Below are 18,431 nucleotides of genomic sequence, written 5' to 3'. Positions count from 1 at the left end.
GTTTTTCAACCTCTGTTCCATATTAAAGAACATATTAAAGCTCCCCAATAACTGCTTTTGGAAAAAGCCAGAGCAGCAGTTATGGGGAGGACTGGCAAGTCAACGGGGAGGTGTGGAAGTGTTAACCCAGCCGACAAAAACACCTTGAGACTAGAGGAGGGGTCTCATACTCAGGCTACTGGCAATGAAATGCAACTCCACAACTGTCTGAAAACCTCAAAGGACAAATGCCAGCTTTATTTACCCTAGATGTTCTGTAAATGAAAGAGTTAAGAGACATCTTTCTCTACAAAAACATCATTCATACCCTCAAAGAAAGGCCAACAGAATAAGACTACAAGACTGTTTTTCATCAAAGCTCATCTCACTACTGCTGGTAGAGGCTGGATGGACAAAAGCTAAGCTAATGGAGCTAGTTGGTGTGTGTATCTAACCTTTACCACCGTCAACAAAGCTTAGAAAGTACTCTTACCTCATCTCCCTACAATGATTGCAGACTGTTTAAAGTGCAGAGGCATCTTCTTGTCATCAGGTGATTGAGCAAATGATTGAAAGTGCACATTTGAGTTAGTCTAGCCTATATTTTTCTGAACTAGGTCAAGCTCAGTTTAAATCGGTCAGCCTGGCCATGAGAGCCTGATTTTCTGGGTGACCTTTTGACATCCTTTTACCTCAGGGTCAGGCTGCTGTGACATCTCTCTGACCCAAATGAAAGCCTTCACTGCCCTTTCCCCTTCCTTCTCTTACCCCATCTGTTTACTCTGAAGTTGTAGCTTCCCTCCTGATAAAACCTTACTCAACTCACATTTTATCATATATTGACCTATAATAAACAAACACATTAAGACAAACACCATTGCTCAGTGGGTCTGTACTCAACCTCTCTGTTATTGGTTTGGTGATGTCACCAGGCAGGCCAATACTCCATCCAACCAAAACAGGCTGAAATGTACACTAAAATGGCATTTTCATAATTTCCACAATTTCAAAGTATTATTCCAACCTCATAGTGTAGAAATATATATAGAACACAGGAAAATCACATTATTGATGGCACTGGGCCTTTAAACTAGTTGAGATTAGTATTTACAGTTAGAAGACTAGTGGAAAGCCTTTCCAAAAGAGTGGAGGCTGTTATAGCAGCAAAGGGGGATGGGACCAACTCGATATTAATGCCCATGATTTTGGAATGAGATGTTCGATGAGCAGGTGTCCACATACTTTTGGTATTGTAGTGTATGTTTAAGCATACAGTTCAAATCGGAAGTTTACATACACTTAGGTTGGAGTCATTAAAACTTTTTTTCAACCACTCCACAAATTTCTTGTTAACAAACTATAGTTTTGGCAAGTCGGTTAGGACATCTACTTAGTGCATGACACAAGTAATTTTTCCAACAATTGCTTACAGACAGATTATTTCACTTATAATTCACTGTATCACAATTCCAGTGAGTCAGACGTTTATATACACTAAGTTGACTGCCTTTAAACAGCTTGGAAAATTCAAAAAATGATGTCATGGCTTTAGAAGCTTCTGATATGCTAATTGACATCATTTGAGTTTGTGTACCTGTGGATGTATTTCAAACTCAGTGCCTCTTTGCTTGACATCATGGGAAAATCAAAAGAAATCAGCCAAGACCTCAGAAAAAACATTGTAGACCTCCACAAGTCTGGTTCATCCTTGGGAGCAATTACCAAATGCCTGAAGGTACCACGTTCATCTGTACAAACAATAGTACGCAAGTATAAACACCATGGGACCACGCAGCCGTCATACCGCTCAGGAAAGAGACACGTTCTGTCTCCTTGAGATGAACGTACTTTGGTGCGAAAAGTGCAAATCAATCCCAGAACAACAGCAAAGGACCTTGTGAAGATGCTGGAGGAAACAGGTACAAAAGTATCTATATCCACAGTAAAACGAGTCCTATATCGACATAACCTGAAAGGCCGCTCAGCAAGGAAGAAGCCACTGCTCCAAAACCGCCATAAAAAAGCCAGACTATGGTTTGCAACTGCACATGGGGACAAATATCGTACTTTTTGGAGAAATGTCCTCTGGTCTGATGAAACAAAAATAGAACTGTTTGGCCATAACGACCATTGTTATGTTTGGAGAAAAAAGGGGGAAGCTTGCAAGCCAAACAACACCATCTCAACCGTGAAGCACAGGGGTGGCAGCATCATGCTGTGGGGGTGCTTTGCTGCAGGAGGGACTGGTGCACTTCACAAAATAGATGGCATCATGAGGAAGGAAAATTATGTGGATATATTGAAGCAACATCTCAAGACATCAGTCAGGAAGTTAAAGCTTGGTTGCAAATGGGTCTTCCAAATGGACAATGACCCCAAGCATACTTCCAAAGTTGTGGCAAAATGGCTTAAGGACAACCAAGTCAAGGTATTGGAATGGCCATCACAAAGCCCTGACCTCAATCCTATAGAAAATGTGTGGGCAGAACTGAAAAAGCGTGTGCGAGCAAGGAGACCTACAAACCTGACTCAGTTACACCAGCTCTGTCAAGAGGAATGGGCCAAAATTCACCCAACTTATTGTGGGAAGCTTGTGGAAGGCTACCTGAAACGTTTGACCCAAGTTAAATAATTTAAAGGCAATGCTACCAAATACTAATTGAGTGTATGTAAACTTCTGACCCACTGGGAATGTTTTGAAATAAATAAAAGCTGAAAGAAACAATTATCTCTACTATTGGTGGTGATCCTAACTGACCTAAGACAGGGAATTTTTACTAGGATTATATGTCAGGAATTGTGAAAAACTGAGTTTAAATGTATTTGGCTAAGGTGTATGTAAACTTCCGACTTCAACTGTACATGACTGTTGGGAGTGTGTTGCCATACCTTTAGCTCCCAGGTGCAGCAGAGCTGACACACTAAATCTGAAGTTGCAGCAGATGTCTTGACCACACTCTGGTAGAGAACGACCAATATGGATTTTTTAGGGCCGGTGCCAATACCAATTTTTTGGGGTCAAGGAGGCGGATGGCCGATATTGATGTTCAATAGCAATACATTTGAACATTTGGATGACAAAATTGCCTAGAGACAGACATGTATGCATAAATGCATCAATTTTAAAATCAAACAATAAATGTGACTGTTTTTACCAATCTAACTACATAACATCATGGCAATACTTTTATTTGAACGGTAAATCTCTTGATAAACTGGGTAAATTAAGATGGCATAGGCCTACTCACAATACAGGTTAATGTATATTCATAGGAGTGTGTGCATTCATTAAGTTATTGAGCTTGTTTTGGCTGATCAGTATATGGTGCTACAGATGACAAACAATCTGTTTGCCTTCATTTGACACTTATATTAGCCTACTGATTAACAAAATTTGCATAGTAGCACAGGCTACATGTTTCTACGCACCGCTGAAATTCATGTTAATTAAAACATCACTAAATAAATGTTAAACCCATAACAGCCAATTTTTTAAAGCTCAAGTGCAAAACAAAGCGACAATGGAATTTGTTTGTAGCCGAGGCATACAGTCACATTTATAAGATCATGTGAGGCAGACCAGCTGAGCAGTGTGTGTGTGTCTGTGTCTGTGTTCAGTGTGTTGACATGAATGCTTTGAATAGTGCCTGATTTGCATGTGGCAGTATATACACGTCTATCGAGCAGTTTATAGTATGTGTTTGTGTGTGAGGAGGACTGTGCGCCATAGCCACTGCTTGGTGGCTGCTGGTGTTTTTCCAGGCCGAGGGAAGGAACTGTGGCGCGGGGGAAGCCTAACTATTAACTCTCCACATGTGAGCTAACCCAATTTAGGAACTCACTTCATGCGCTCCAGTGTGGAGCAAAAAAAATAAAACAGTTTGTTCACGACATCCCAGCCCGGCTCCCCTCCCCTTCAAAACAGAGCGTAAATTCCCCATGCATGCCATTCCGATCGGATTAATCAGCATTCAGGAGTTAAAGAGGATCACAAGAATGGAGTGGCATTCCGTGGCACCCGCTCCTCTGCCCTCCCATTCCCTCTCTCTGGACTGACTCCTCTTCAAACACTCAGTCAACTCTATAGAGTCTCGCCCTTCTCGCCATCATAGTCAGGCAGAGAGGGGTTCACATTCACACCCTCTGTGCAACCCCCCCCATTCTCATAATCACACACCCGTGCCTGCCCTCTCATTCTCACACACTTTCCTCCTTCACACATGATTGGAATCCCAAACAACACTCGAGGAATCGGGGTAAAAAAATGCTAGGTATGAGAGAAATGTCTTTGAAAGAACACTATTATTGTCGGCATGAAAGTTTAGTGGGGGGGGGGGTGAGTTTGATTACATTGTTAACTATAATAGCGCAAGTCTTCCTCACCTTGAAATAATAACAAAGGGAAAGGATAAGTGACAGACCTTGGTGGCTGTCCTTTAGCCTGGTCCCAGATCAGTTTGTGCCGTCTTGCTAACTCCTATGATCAGTGCCAATGGCCATTGTCAATGACCGTTGGCAAGACAGACTAGCGCTATGGGCAGCCTCAGCCAATGGAGCCAAGGAAGGGGAGGAGGACACCACCAGGGAAGAGCTGCTCTGTGACAGGCCTAGGAGCCAAGGAAGGGGAGGAGGACACCACCAGGGAAGAGCTGCTCTGTGACAGGCCTAGCAGCAGCACGCCTCTCTGAAGGCAGACCTACGCTGTTGACACGAGGATGGGGAGTAAACAGTGATGGGGCATGAATGTGGAACCATCTGGCTGGGATTCAGCCTTCCACTCGCTCTCTCCCTCAGTCTCTCTCTCCAGTCTCTCTCTAGTCTCCCTCTCTCCCCGAGCTGATTTACAACAACAGGGGAACATTTGCAGGAGATTCTGGTCTCTCTGTCCCCTCCTCTAGTTCCAGTGAAGTGGGGCATGGCCGTGATGACCTTTGCGGCGATGAAACAATGCTCTCTCGACACAATATTGAAAAAACAGAATATACGCATGAGAAAGCAGCAGGCAGCTTCTCATAATATCCCCCCAACTCCACACCTCCCAAACATTTCCATTGTCTGGCAGGCTAAGAAAACAACACTGAACATGAGTCAGTTTTCATAATAGGCATGTGACCTACTCTGACAAAATTATCTCAAGGAATCTGTGAGTGTGACTCTGTGACAGATACATGTGACATACATGTGGTGTTGAAAGAATTTGGGGAGAGTATCCATTCCAAAACAACATGTTGCTTTTCACAGTAAACTCTCTTTGCTCCTAGACCAAGGGCTACCTTTGTATTTCTCTGAAATAAGGCATTTGAACCATTGCTTAGATTTTCTGTTTCTTTGTATCAAATAATCACTATGCCAGCCTTTGGAGTGGCATTTTTCTCTCATGTTCCCAGCAACCCAACAGACACATTTGAACCCATTTGTTTGATGCGATGGGGTCCATACTTACGAACTCTTGCTTAAAACCTAAACTTTTTCTCTAAAATGCTCTATAGTAACACCACCAGCATGACTATTTGCTAGTGTTGTCCCGATACCAACATTTTACTAACGATACGATACCAGGCCAAGTATCAAGATACCGAGTATTATCAATTTTCTCATATTTGCAAAGGCCTACCTGTAATTTGGCTGTAGGAATGGGAGGAAGGAATATACATGCATAATGATCTGCATGTCATTGTGTCAGTAAGGGGAAAACACTGCATGAAACCTTCTTTACTCTTCAGTTGTAACACACACACTCTCTCCCCCTCTCCCCCTCTCTCACATAAACACACACCCCACTCTCTCTCCCACACACACCCTGCTCCCAACTTTAAAAACGTTAGGCACCAAACAGAATTTAAGGAACACCAGAAAAAGATTGATTTTTGATATAGTTTAGGATTACATTCGGCCTATATGAATCCTACCTTTGAAGCACATCTCATGAGTAGCAGATCCTTTTCCTTTCTTCCAGTGCCAATCGAATTTCCCTAGACCTACTGTCAAGTTACCAGGATGTTAGTTAGCTAGGTAACGTGACTGAACAAAGTTGTTTGTTATCAAACCAATAATTATCGGCCCAGGATTAGTTTAAAAAGGCCCGCAGAAAGAAAAAATGGTAACTCTGGTTGTATGGGTCATATTTTGTTTACCATTTGAGCTAGAAAAGAGCTGTTTTCTTTGCTGTAAAACTGCATGCATGCCTGTTGCTGTCGCGTGACAGTGAACTTGCAAAGCCTACTCAGACTGGCCTGTGCACTGGTTATACCAGGGATGAAATGAAATACAGTGCATTTGGAAAGTTGAGCTCAGGTGCATCCTTTTTCCTTTGATCATCCTTGAGATGTGTCTACAACGTGACTGGAGTCCACCTGTAGTAAAGTCAATTGATTGGACATGATTTGGAAAGGCCCACACCTGTCTATATAAGGTCCCACAGTTGACAGCGCATGTCAGAGCAAAAACCAAGCCATGAGGTCGAAGGAATTGTCCGTAGAGCTCCGAGACAGGATTGTGTCGAGGCATAGATCTGGGGAAGGGTACCAAAAAATGTCAGTGGCCTCCGTCATTTTTGAATGGAAGAAGTTTGGAACCACCAAGACTCTTCCTAGAGCTGGCCGCCCAGCCAAACTGACCAATCGGGCCTTGGTCAGGGAGGTGACCAAGAACCCGATGGTCACTCTGACAGAGCTCCAGAGTTCCTCTGTGGAGATGGGAGAACCTTCCAGAAGGACAACCATCTCTGCAGCACTCCACCATCAGGCCTTTATGGTAGAGTGGCCAGACGGAAGCCACTCCTCAGTAAAAAGGCACATGACAGCCCGCTTGGAGTTTCCCAAAAGGCACCTAAAGACTCTCAGACCATGAGAAACAAGATTATCTGGTCTGATGAAATCAAGATTGAACTCTTTGGCCTGAATGCCAAGCGTCACATCTGGAGGAAACCTGGCACCATCCCTACGGTGAAGCATGGTGGTGGCAGCATCATGCTATGGGGATGTTTTTTAGCGGGAGAGACTGGATGACTACATTTACATTTTTTACATTTTAGTCATTTAGCAGACGCTCTTATCCAGAGCGACTTACAGTTAGTGAATACATATTTGTATAAAAAAATAATAATTTCATACTGGTCCCCCGTGGGAATCGAACCCACAACCCTGGCGTTGCAAACGCCATGCTCTATCAACTGAGCTACATCCCTGCCGGCCATTCCCTCCCCTACCCTGGACAACGCTAGGCCAATTGTGCGCTGCCCATGAGTCTCCCGGTCGCGGCCGGCTGCGACAGAGCCTGGATTCGAACCAGGATCTCTAGTGGCACAGCTAGCACTGCAATGCAGTGCCTTAGACCACTGCGCCACTCAGGAGACTAGTCAGGATCGAGGGAAAAATGAACGGAGCAAAGTACAGAGAGATCCTTGATGAAAACCTGCTCCAGACAACTCAGGACCTCAGACTGGGACGAAGGTTTACCTTCCAACAGGACAATGACCCTAAGCACACAGACAAGACAATGCAGGAGTGGCTTCGGGAAAAGTCTCTGAATGTCCTTGAGTGGTCCAGCCAGAGCCTGGACTTGAACCCGATCAAACATCTCTGGAGAGACCTGAAAATAGCTGTGCAGCGACACTCCCCATTCAACCTGACAGAGCTTGAGAGGATCTGCAGAGAAGAATGTAAGAATGGGAGAAACTCCCCAAATACAGGTGTGCCAAGCTTGTAGCGTACCAAAGAAGACTCAAGGCTGTAATTGCTGCCAAAGGTGCTTCAACAAAGTACTGAGTAAAGGGTCTGAATACTTATGTAAATGAGATAATTCACCCTTTTATTTTTTTTATTTTTTATTTGCAAAAATACTGTTCTTGCTTGTCATTATGGGGTATTGTGTGTAGATTGATGAGGGGAAAAAACTATTTAATCAATTTTAGAATAAGGCTGTAACGTAACATAATGTGAAAAAAGTCATGATGACTAGGCTACTAACGTTAGATAAAATTCAAAAGTTTTTGCTGATCTGTTTCACAAACATCCATGTGCTTTTACGGAAAAAAGAGATAGGAGGTTTATGCAACATGTATGTTTACACTGAGTGTGCAAAACATTAAGAACACTGTCCTAATATTGAGTTGCAGCCGCTTTTGCCCTCAGAACAGCCTCAATTCACCGGGGCATGGACTATAAGGTGTCGAAAGTCTTCCACAGGGATGCTGGCCCATGTTGACTCGTACATTTTAAAAAATATCAGAGAGGCTCATGGTCTTGTCAAATAGCAGTAATGTACCATAATTTGTAATCATTGCCAGGTGGCGTCCTAAGTAAAAAAAAGCTTACCAGCAGCCAGCGGTAATTGACGAGGCTGGTACTCGGCGGGTGCTTTTTCAAAGCCTATGGGAAATGCTAAAATGTAGCATTTTCAAGAAAAACTTTAAGTTTAGGTTTAAGCAAGAGTTTGTAAGTATGGCCCCATCGAGTTTGAATCAATGTTATAGTCATCCCACAGCAGGGGCGTAGCCTATAAAGGGGCAACTTGAGCTCTGTTTCATCCCAATTTTAATTTGTCTCGTATCCTTTCTCCCCACTCACTAAAAGGAACAGAGGCACACAGAATCTGACCACAATAACCTTCACTGACCACAATAACCTTCACTGACCACACACACCTTCAAAGAGGCACATAAAGGACCACACACACACGTGAGCAATCAATCACACACTGTCACTCAAAACAACATCAGATAACCACAAAACACGGCAACACACCATGATGACACAAGTGCCATCTTGTCAACATTCATATTTACATGTGCGACAGCAAGGAAACAGAAGCAGAAATGTCATCATGATTACTTGATTAAAGTCAGAAGACAATGCAGAGAAGCAGATCAAAAAAGTGTACACTCCACACAGAGTACAAGAACAATGTGTAGGATTTTGCAGGTAAGGCCAGTGGTTCATTTATCGTATTAAATGTATGACTGCAAAAAAAAATCTACTAGATTGTATTGGTGGTAGAGAAGGCAAATATGAAGCCATGAAGCCAAAAACAACTCATAAGCGTGGATGTATGAATACTCCTAACCTGCAAAATGTTTCCTCCATATAATATCAGCGATAGTCATTGGTGGGCCACCAGCTGGGTGTGGTTTACCTTTGTCATGGTCAGTCCTTATCATATCCATTAAGGAATTCTCCAAAGAGTGCAAGCTAAATGCATCAAAGGGCCGATTCCGGTCCTGCAAGAGAAGAGAGGGGTCAGAGGTTAGTTATCTTATCTCAGCTGGTTATCAAAGTAGAACACAACAACATCATCAGTACTCAACACTATCTTGCTTAAGAGTAGCTTGAGATAAAAGCGATAGTATCTTGATAATAGCTTGATGACTTGTGAGAGAAATAGGAACACTCATCCACACAGATGCACAAAACATACAAACACATCCATTTGTTGAAAGTTCAGCAGTGACCCCGATAAGGGGAGAGCAGGGTTTCAACTAAATGAGGGCCTCTTACAACTCTCATGCCCAAATCAAAGAAGACGATCATAGACCATACTGCCTGATATTACACAGCAGAAACCATGGGAAACTTGCATGTGTTTGCAATTTGCCTTGCTGTGGAAATTCTGGTTGGTTCCCTTTGCTTAAGGGCAGAACGGTACGGAGTCGAAGCCAGAGGTTTTCATGTACCAACACACCGCCCTGGTATTGTTGGAGCATCAAAGCAGGCCAAGACCAGCTGATCTTGTAATCTCAGCAAATATCAATTAGTCAACAGAAACTAAGAGAGAGAGAGAGTATTTGACTTTAGCTGCTGGGATTGCACAGTGTGCACATTTCTGTTGGTCTGATCGGAAAAAGTGTATGCACACTGCACATACATTTATCATTTCATCGTTACAACTATGTCACTTGGCAAGTAAAAAGCTGACGATTTCAAGAGTAGGGACACACTTTCCAATCAAGGGTAGATCGTGCCAAGTATGGCGTGATTTGTGAGTGTGCTCTTTCCTCAAACACTCAAGATGTTTCCGTATGGTGTGTATGACCATCCCTGGGCTAGTGTCACATAATAGCCATTCCTCCAAAATCATAAAGTTTACATTTCTGAACAGATGACCTGTGACATACACTCTAGCCAGTTTATTAGGTACACCACCCCACTAACAAAAAAGGTTCGCTCCTACAGACAGTGAGTCACGTGGCCGTGGCTTGCTATATAAAGCAGGCTATTTATATCAAGGCATTCAGTTACTTTTCAAATGAACGTTAGAATGGGCAAAACTAGTGACTTAAGTGACTTTGAGCGTGGTATGATCATCGGTGCCAAGCGCGCTGGTTCCAGTATATCAGAAACGGCCGGCCTCCTAGGCTTTTCACGTACGACAGTGTCTAGGGTTTACGGAGAATGGTGAAACAAACAAAAAACATCCAGTCAGTGGCAGTCCTGTCGGCGAAAACAGCTCATTGATGAAAGGTCAAAGGAGAATGGCAAGAATCGTGCAAACTAACAGGCGGGCCACAAACAGGCAAATAACAGTGCACTACAACAGTGGTGTGCAGAACGGCATCTCGGAAAGTGCAACTCATCAGTCCTTGTCACGGATGGGCTATTGCAGCCGACGACCACACCGGGTCCACTCATATAAGCTAAAAATAAGTAGAAGTGGCTCCAGTGGGCAACCGCTCACCAATACTGCACAATCAAGAAGTGGAAAAACATTGCCTGGTCTAACATATCCCAGTTCCTGTTGCGTCATGCTAATTGCAGTCAGGATTTGGCATAAGCAGCATATGTCCATGGCCCCATCCTGCCTGGTGTCAACGGTACAGGCTGGTGGCAGTGGTGTAATGGTGTGGGGAATGTTTTCCTGGCACACGTTATGTCCCTTTATACATATTGAGCAACGTTTCCGTGCCCCGAAGAATTCAGGCTGTTCTGGAGGCAAAGAGGGGTCTGACCCGGTACTATATTGGTGTACCTAATAAACTGGCCACTGAGTGTATGTACGGGGACAAATCAGAATATTGTAGGGAAGAATGCGTCTGAAATACATTGAAGCTTGTCACCAAACATGCCTGACCTTCAGCCAAAGATTAAGTACCCCCTCTGTGTGTGTGTCAGTCCTTCTGTCCAGCTGACCTGCTATGTGGCCACCCTCTAAACACATCTATTGCTGGGCTGCCTGGATCTCGTTTCTAACATTACAGCTGTCTGTGGGCTGGCTAAATGGAATAAAATACCAATTTGGTAGTGGAATCAATCATATTCTACTCAATAGGTGCTATGAAGCCTACATTAATCTGATCTGAATCATCAAAGTTCACAGCGAGAGGGAGGAGGGTAGGGCATTGAGGGGTAAGGTCTGTATGGATTTCAGCCTATAAAGTTTAGGGCCATTTGTTATACATTTGGACCAGACTACAGAGCTGATTCTGTGAGCTTATTTTGGCCCACTTCCTGGTTCTTTGAGGGAGAGACTGATCCAATATGGAGCCTGTGTTGATACTAGTGACCTGAGAAGCAGACACATTCTAGTAGATCGTATCATAACATATATTTTATTGTAGGCGAGTAAGTCAGCGAGTAAGTGAATGAGCTTAAGAGGGTGTAGGCAAGTGAGGGAGTGACATACAGAGTGTGCCAGGTGAGTTCGGGTTAGGCCTAGCCCTTCGCAGCCGTCTCCTGTGAGTCCACTTCCCTAGCCTCAAGGCCACATTATTATTTGCCACCAGTGCTATTGTCGTGCATTCGGCTGAGCATTCAAAAGTGTTATTCCCCCCCCTCTCTGGATCCACAACACCGCCGCGGCAGATAAAAATCTGCCCACTTGGTACAAACTGTAAACACTTAAAATGCTGAGCTTTTCATTCGCCTCCCCTCTTTTTCCAACACCATGCGCTCTCCTAATCCTGAATAAAGAGAGTGAAGGGCATCATTCACAGTCAGTGGCTAAAAGACCTGGGTTGTGTTCATTAGGCACGAAATGGAAGAAAACAGGGAGGGACTACCTGAACTTGTCCTATAAGAAATGCTTGTTTTTATTTTCCATTGCAAATTATTTTGCTACGTTCTGCCCTAATGAATCTGACCCATCATATACTGCATCTCCTCTATCAGACCACTCCACCACTTATTGTGTTAATACACCACATACAGTGGGGGAAAAAAGTATTTAGTCAGCCACCAATTGTGCAAGTTCTCCCACTTAAAAAGATGAGAGGCCTGTAATTTTCATCATAGGTACACGTCAACTATGACAGACAAATTGAGAAGAAAATAAATCCAGAAAATCACATTGTAGGATTTTTAATGAATTTATTTGCAAATTATGGTGGAAAATAAGTATTTGGTCACCTACAAACAAGTAGATTTCTGGCTCTCACAGACCTGTAACTTCTTCTTTAAGAGGCTCCTCTGTCCTCCACTCGTTACCTGTATTAATGGCACCTGTTTGAACTTGTTATCAGTTTAAAAGACACCTGTCCACAACCTCAAACAGTCACACTCCAAACTCCACTATGGCCAAGACCAAAGAGCTGTCAAAGGACACCAGAAACATAATTGTAGACCTGCACCAGGCTGGGAAGACTGAATCTGCAATAGGTAAGCAGCTTGGTTTGAAGAAATCAACTGTGAGAGCAATTATTAGGAAATGGAAGACATACAAGACCACTGATAATCTCCCTCGATCTGGGGCTCCACGCAAGATCTCACCCCGTGGGGTCAAAATGATCACGAGAACGGTGAGCAAAAATCCCAGAACCACACGGGGGGACCTAGTGAATGACCTGCAGAGAGCTGGGACCAAAGTAACAAAGCCTACCATCAGTAACACACTACGCCGCCAGGGACTCAAATCCTGCAGTGCCAGACGTGTCCCCCTGCTTAAGCCAGTACATGTCCAGGCCCGTCTGAAGTTTGCTAGAGTGCATTTGGATGATCCAGAAGAGGATTGGGAGAATGTCATATGGTCAGATGAAACCAAAATATTACTTTTTGGTAGAAACTCAACTCGTCGTGTTTGGAGGACAAAGAATTCTGAGTTGCATCCAAAGAATACCATACCTACTGTGAAGCATGGGGGTGGAAACATCATGCTTTGGGGCTGTTTTTCTGCAAAGGGACCAGGACGACTGATCCGTGTAAAGGAAAGAATGAATGGGGCCATGTATCGTGAGATTTTGAGTGAAAACCTCCTTCCATCAGCAAGGGCATTGAAGATGAAACGTGGCTGGGTCTTTCAGCATGACAATGATCCCAAACACACCGCCCGGGCAACGAAGGAGTGGCTTCGTAAGAAGCATTTCAAGGTCCTGGAGTGGCCTAGCCAGTCTCCAGATCTCAACCCCATAGAAAATCTCTTCTTTGGAGGGAGTTGAAAGTCTGTGTTGCCCAGTGACAGCCCCAAAACATCACTGCTCTAGAGGAGATCTGCATGGAGGAATGGGCCAAAATACCAGCAACAGTGTGTGAAAACCTTGTGAAGACTTACAGAAAGCGTTTGACCTGTGTCATTGCCAACAAAGGGTATATAACAAAGTATTGAGAAACTTTTGTTATTGACCAAATACTTATTTTCCACCATAATTTGCAAATAAATTCATTAAAAATCCTACAATGTGATTTTCTGGATTTTTTCTTCTCATTTTGTCTGTCATAGTTGACGTGTACCTATGATGAAAATTACAGGCCTCTCTCATCTTTTTAAGTGGGAGAACTTGCACAATTGGTGGCTGACTAAATACTTTTTTCCCCCCACTGTACAGCCAATAAGACTTTCAAAATGTTGAAGGAAAGAAAGGAAGATATGGCTTTTAAATCATTGCAACATATTTATTGGTTGGTTATAGAAGTTTCAGTCTCTCATTTAGCCTAGACCTATAGACCCCTTTCTGTGTTTGAAAACGTGCAAGTTGGTGGCAGAACAAGGGGGAGTTCTTATAGAACGCAGGCAAAAAAAAGCCTCTATTTACATGTTGCTTATGAGTGCATTTCACACTACCTTTGGATAATAATTGGATTTTAAGGCTCTTATGAATGTCCTGCTTAATATAATGTGTGTCATCATCGCAAATCAACTGCATTATACTTAAAAAAACACTTCAACTTCAACCAGTAAAATGGCTCTTTGGCTAGCTTTTGCTACAGCCTACAGTATATCAATGAGCGTTAGCATTCTAGCTAACATCAAAAATAGTTATTTTGCAAAGATCACAATCAAATATAATCTTAGTGACTGTTCAAGCAAGAATCAAAACATAACTGTAAATTTATGAGAACCCCAAAAAGTTATTTTGTTTAGAAGTAATAAAAACGTAAATCTAGGCTATGTTGAATGGGCGCAGATGGCGATGGCTTTCTTACTGCCGCCAAGAGTCGCGCGCATCTGTGTGTGACGTCAGTGTGTCGTGTACTGGAAAGGGGTCTATAGGCTACATTTGATTGAAGATGTGATTCCGGGCCAGTCGACCTCCAATGTCATCTGGACCAGCAGGTTCCCTATGGTTTTCCATGACCCTGCACCCTGGCTCAATCATGGGATGGGGCAGCCTCTTCTCCATGCAGATATTATGTAGTACCACTGTGGCAGCGATAACAGTCCTCTTTGGTGCCATTCTTATCTCTCCAGGTAGGCAGTGGAACCTAGTGGGAGCACAACACAATAAGACTGTGTGGTAACGCAACACAGTGACCTATTATTCAGTATCATGTCATGTTATTTGCTGCTAATGAAAAACTAGGCTACTAACCTGCGCTTCAGCCCCCCGATGCAGCAGCACTCAATAAGGCATCTCGCCTCAGCATGAACATTGTTGTACTCCTGCTCCTGGTCTGTTCTGGGCGCCAAAACACTGGTGTCAACAGCCACCTTTTTAGTGGGTAGCCACTGTCCCCCAGCAGGATGCCACCACATCTACCCTCTTCAAACTCCCGCTGGAGTGTGCGCTCTCGTAGGATCCCCGCGTCGTGGGTAGACCCAGGCCACCTTGCCACCACATCTATAATCTTCTTCTCCTCGTTGCAGGCAAGCTGTACGTTGATGGAATGAAACCCCTTTCCGTTGACATACAGATAGGCTACTCATGGTCAGAAGATGCCTGTATCCTGACATGAGTACTGTCAACGCATCCGATGATGCCCGGTATCCTGGAGGCACAGAATACCTCCTTGCTGCCTCTCTCTGGTTAGGTAGGCGGACATGGTAACGAAGTCGGTTCTTTATGGCGAGTGACACGTTGGATTGCCCTGCAGGCTGTAGCTCTGCTGACATTTATCATGTCTGCCACCGTGTTTTCAAATGCACCATTGGCATCATTATTTCTCTCTGACACATGAACCAGCTGCGGCGAGAGCTCATCGATTTAAAACAGATCACGCCTGCTAAAGCGGAACATCTCGATACACTCCCGACTGTATACATATCCAGAGGGTTGCGGTGATCTCTTATTATTAGTTCCCGTCTAAAGGCCTGTTGGTTGATAAAACCAATAGACAAGACGCGCCATGTTCCGTTATTGTAGTTTTCAAATGGTGTTTCTATGGAGAATAGTAACACCATGGAGAATGTTCGCGAGTAGACACCCTTGGGCTTACGCCCAGGAGTTGCAACTGTAACAGTATTGCTTCCGTCCCTCTCCATGCCCCAACCTGGGCTTGAACCAGGAACCCTCTGAACACATCAACAACTGCCTCCCATGAAGCATCATTACCTATTGCTCCACAAAAGCCGCGGGCCTTGCAGAGCAAGGGATACAACTACTTCAAGGTCTCGGAGTGAGTGAGGTCACCGATTGAAAACACTACTGGCGTGCACCGCTAACTAGCTAGCCATTTCACACCGGTTACACAACAGGTTTCAATTTTAGGTCCAGTGAAGAGCGCATTTTACGTCGGACGTAGAGTTACAACCCACTTAACGACCAACTGGTGCAACCGGCCCCTGACATATAACCAGGATATCAGAGTGCCTTTATGAGCAATATTTTGAACCACATTATTGGAAACAGACCAAACATGTAAGATATGGTTGACCTCAAATCAAATTTGATTTGTCACATGCTCCGAATACAACGGGCGTAGACTTAACCTTGAAATGCTTGCTTACGATCCCTTCCCAACGATGCAGAGTAAAAAAATTAGTAACAAGAGGAATAAATACACAAGAATGGAGCTATATACAGGGAGTACCAGTATCAGATCAATGTGCAGGGGTATGAGGTTTCTAAGGTAGATATGTATATGAAGGCAGGGTAAAGTGACTAGGCATCAGGATAGATAATAATAATAGTAAGAATAAAGAGAGTAGCATCAGCATATGATGAGTGTGAAAGTGTGTGTGCATGTGTGTGTTTGTGTTGTCGGTATCAGTGTATGTTGTGTTTGTGTGCGTATGTAGTGTATGTGAAAGTGTGTGGGTTTTGTGTGAGAGTGTCAGTGTAGTGTGTGAGTGTGTATACAGTGTGTATATGTAGTAGGACATCCAATCAAAAATGCATATTTTGACCAATGTGTAAAATAATATGTCAATTGTGTCAATAATCCTCTAAAAAAAACAAATAGTCCAAACCTCATGTCTCTATCATAATCTGTTCAAAACTTGTAGGATGATCAAAATTACGGCGACTAAAAGTGGTTAAAATAATTAAACAAATCAGGAAAATAGCATTGCTTCAGCTAGGCTGGATGCTGTGCGAGAATTAAGGCCAACTGACAGGCTTACCATTGAACTCATCATCTTTCTTCTCAAATCCGGAGGACATAAAACAATATAGAGGTAAGATAGATATACATTTTGAGACATGATGTATTTTCATATGTTAGTATATGCTGTTCATATTAATGCGAAGTTCCTGTTCTTTTTCGAAGACTACTCATGAAAACAAGCGTCTTTCTATTTTCAAAGCCTTTAACATTAAAAAATGTGGACACTTGGAAGACGACCACAAAACGTAAAATCCTATAAAAGTTTAGGCGAGAAAGCTGCACCACTAAACAGAGCTCGGTGCTTATTATCGGATGTATTAGGTTACGAAAACAGACTTTTTTAATATAATTGTTATGATATGTTAGAGAAAGACCCCACTGAACGATTCAGCACATGAATAATCATATTTGTCTTGGTAAAATGCATTTTATAACATAAGGAACCCTATATATAATCTTGTGAGTGCGCATAGAATCGATGCAAGATTGGGCCAGTGCAGATAGCCTGGGTAACAGCAGTCTTATGGCTATTTATCAGTCTTATGACTTGGATGTAGAAGCTGTCTCGGAGCCTGTTGGTCCGAGAGCCGATGCTTCGGTACCGTTTGCCAGACGGTAGCAGAGTGAACAGTCTATGGCTTGGGTGGCTAGAGTCTTTGGCAATTTTTCGGGCTTTCTTCTGATACTGCCTGATATACACTGAGTGTACAAAACATTAAGAACACCTGCTCGTTCCATGATAGACTGACCAGGTGAATCCAGGTGTAAGCTATGATCCCTTATTCAGGGCCTGTCCTTGCCGTTCTACCGCCATAGGCGAGACCAAAAAATGCCAACCACCCGGACAACTAGAATAGTCCCAGTAAGCAAAAATACTTTGAAGTTAGGTTCAATTTAGGTTCTGAATGAAAGGTGAAAAGTTATTTTCAGTATGTTTAAAATAATATTTCCCTGAATGTTGAAAAGGCATATTTTCTGGACGTTAAAAAAATACGTATTTTCCGGACGTTGAAATCAGGTTAATTTTTAGTTCTGAATGAAAAGTTGAAAATACGTATTTTACAGATGTTGAAATTATGTATTTTCCGGATGTCGAAATCAGGCTAATTTTTGGTTCTGAATAAATGTTGAAAATAAGTAATTTATAGACGTCTATGTTTGGGCCAAATCAAGGCTGGTCCAGACTGGACAAAATCTGAACCAAACATAGATGATTAGTTCAGATTTGGTCCGGACCAAATGGATGTGGAAATCAAGGGCGGTCCGGAACTGCACCAAAAAAATACATCTAAAAGGCGTCGGTCCGTGCTTACTTAGGTGTAGCCTACAGTGTTGCCTGAAATTGTATTTTATGAATGCCCATCTATGTGGTAAACCTACCATTTGTAAGACACCAAAAAACGACATCCGGACAGAACCAATAAAAGACGTCAGCTCGTGCTTACTGGGGTGTAGCCTACCATGTCAGCCCGGAATTTTATGAATGCCCATCCATGTGGTAGGCCCACCGTTTGTAAAACAGGCCATTGCATTGGCTTTATTAGTCCAGATTCCTGTGACAAATCACTTTGGCTATTTAAGCTCTGAATATCAGCTACCCAACTTTATCAGGAGTTATCGCGAGCCTATTTGTAATGTGTTTACACAGCGGCAAATGCAGAAGTATTTTCTTTTTCACTATGATCAGCTTGTCAAAAATTGACAGATACAAACTTGAAACCACTGATCATGACAATGGCGTGAAACTCCTGGACAACTGATTGT

At 43.2% G+C, this 18,431-nt stretch overlaps 1 protein-coding gene across 5 annotated transcripts in view; it reads right to left on the bottom strand.

The window, feature by feature from the left end:
* cpeb3 (cytoplasmic polyadenylation element binding protein 3) overlaps positions 1–18,431 on the bottom strand; it is a 75,709-nt gene that overhangs the window by 40,590 nt on the left and 16,688 nt on the right. For 3 of the 5 annotated variants that reach the window (XM_045221318.1, XM_045221327.1, XM_045221321.1), the window contains exon 3: positions 9,043–9,196. In XM_045221318.1, the coding sequence (XP_045077253.1) occupies positions 9,043–9,196 (154 nt within the window). The remainder of the gene's footprint in view (positions 1–9,042; positions 9,197–18,431) is intronic. The other 2 variants (XM_041879794.2, XM_045221343.1) reach the window with 1 other exon arrangement.

Source organism: Coregonus clupeaformis, chromosome 1 (assembly GCF_020615455.1).
Source record: "Coregonus clupeaformis isolate EN_2021a chromosome 1, ASM2061545v1, whole genome shotgun sequence".
Classification (NCBI taxonomy): Eukaryota; Metazoa; Chordata; class Actinopteri; order Salmoniformes; family Salmonidae; genus Coregonus; species Coregonus clupeaformis.
The sequence above is the reverse complement of the archived record's forward strand: the minus strand, read 5'-3'. Positions and strand labels throughout refer to the sequence as shown.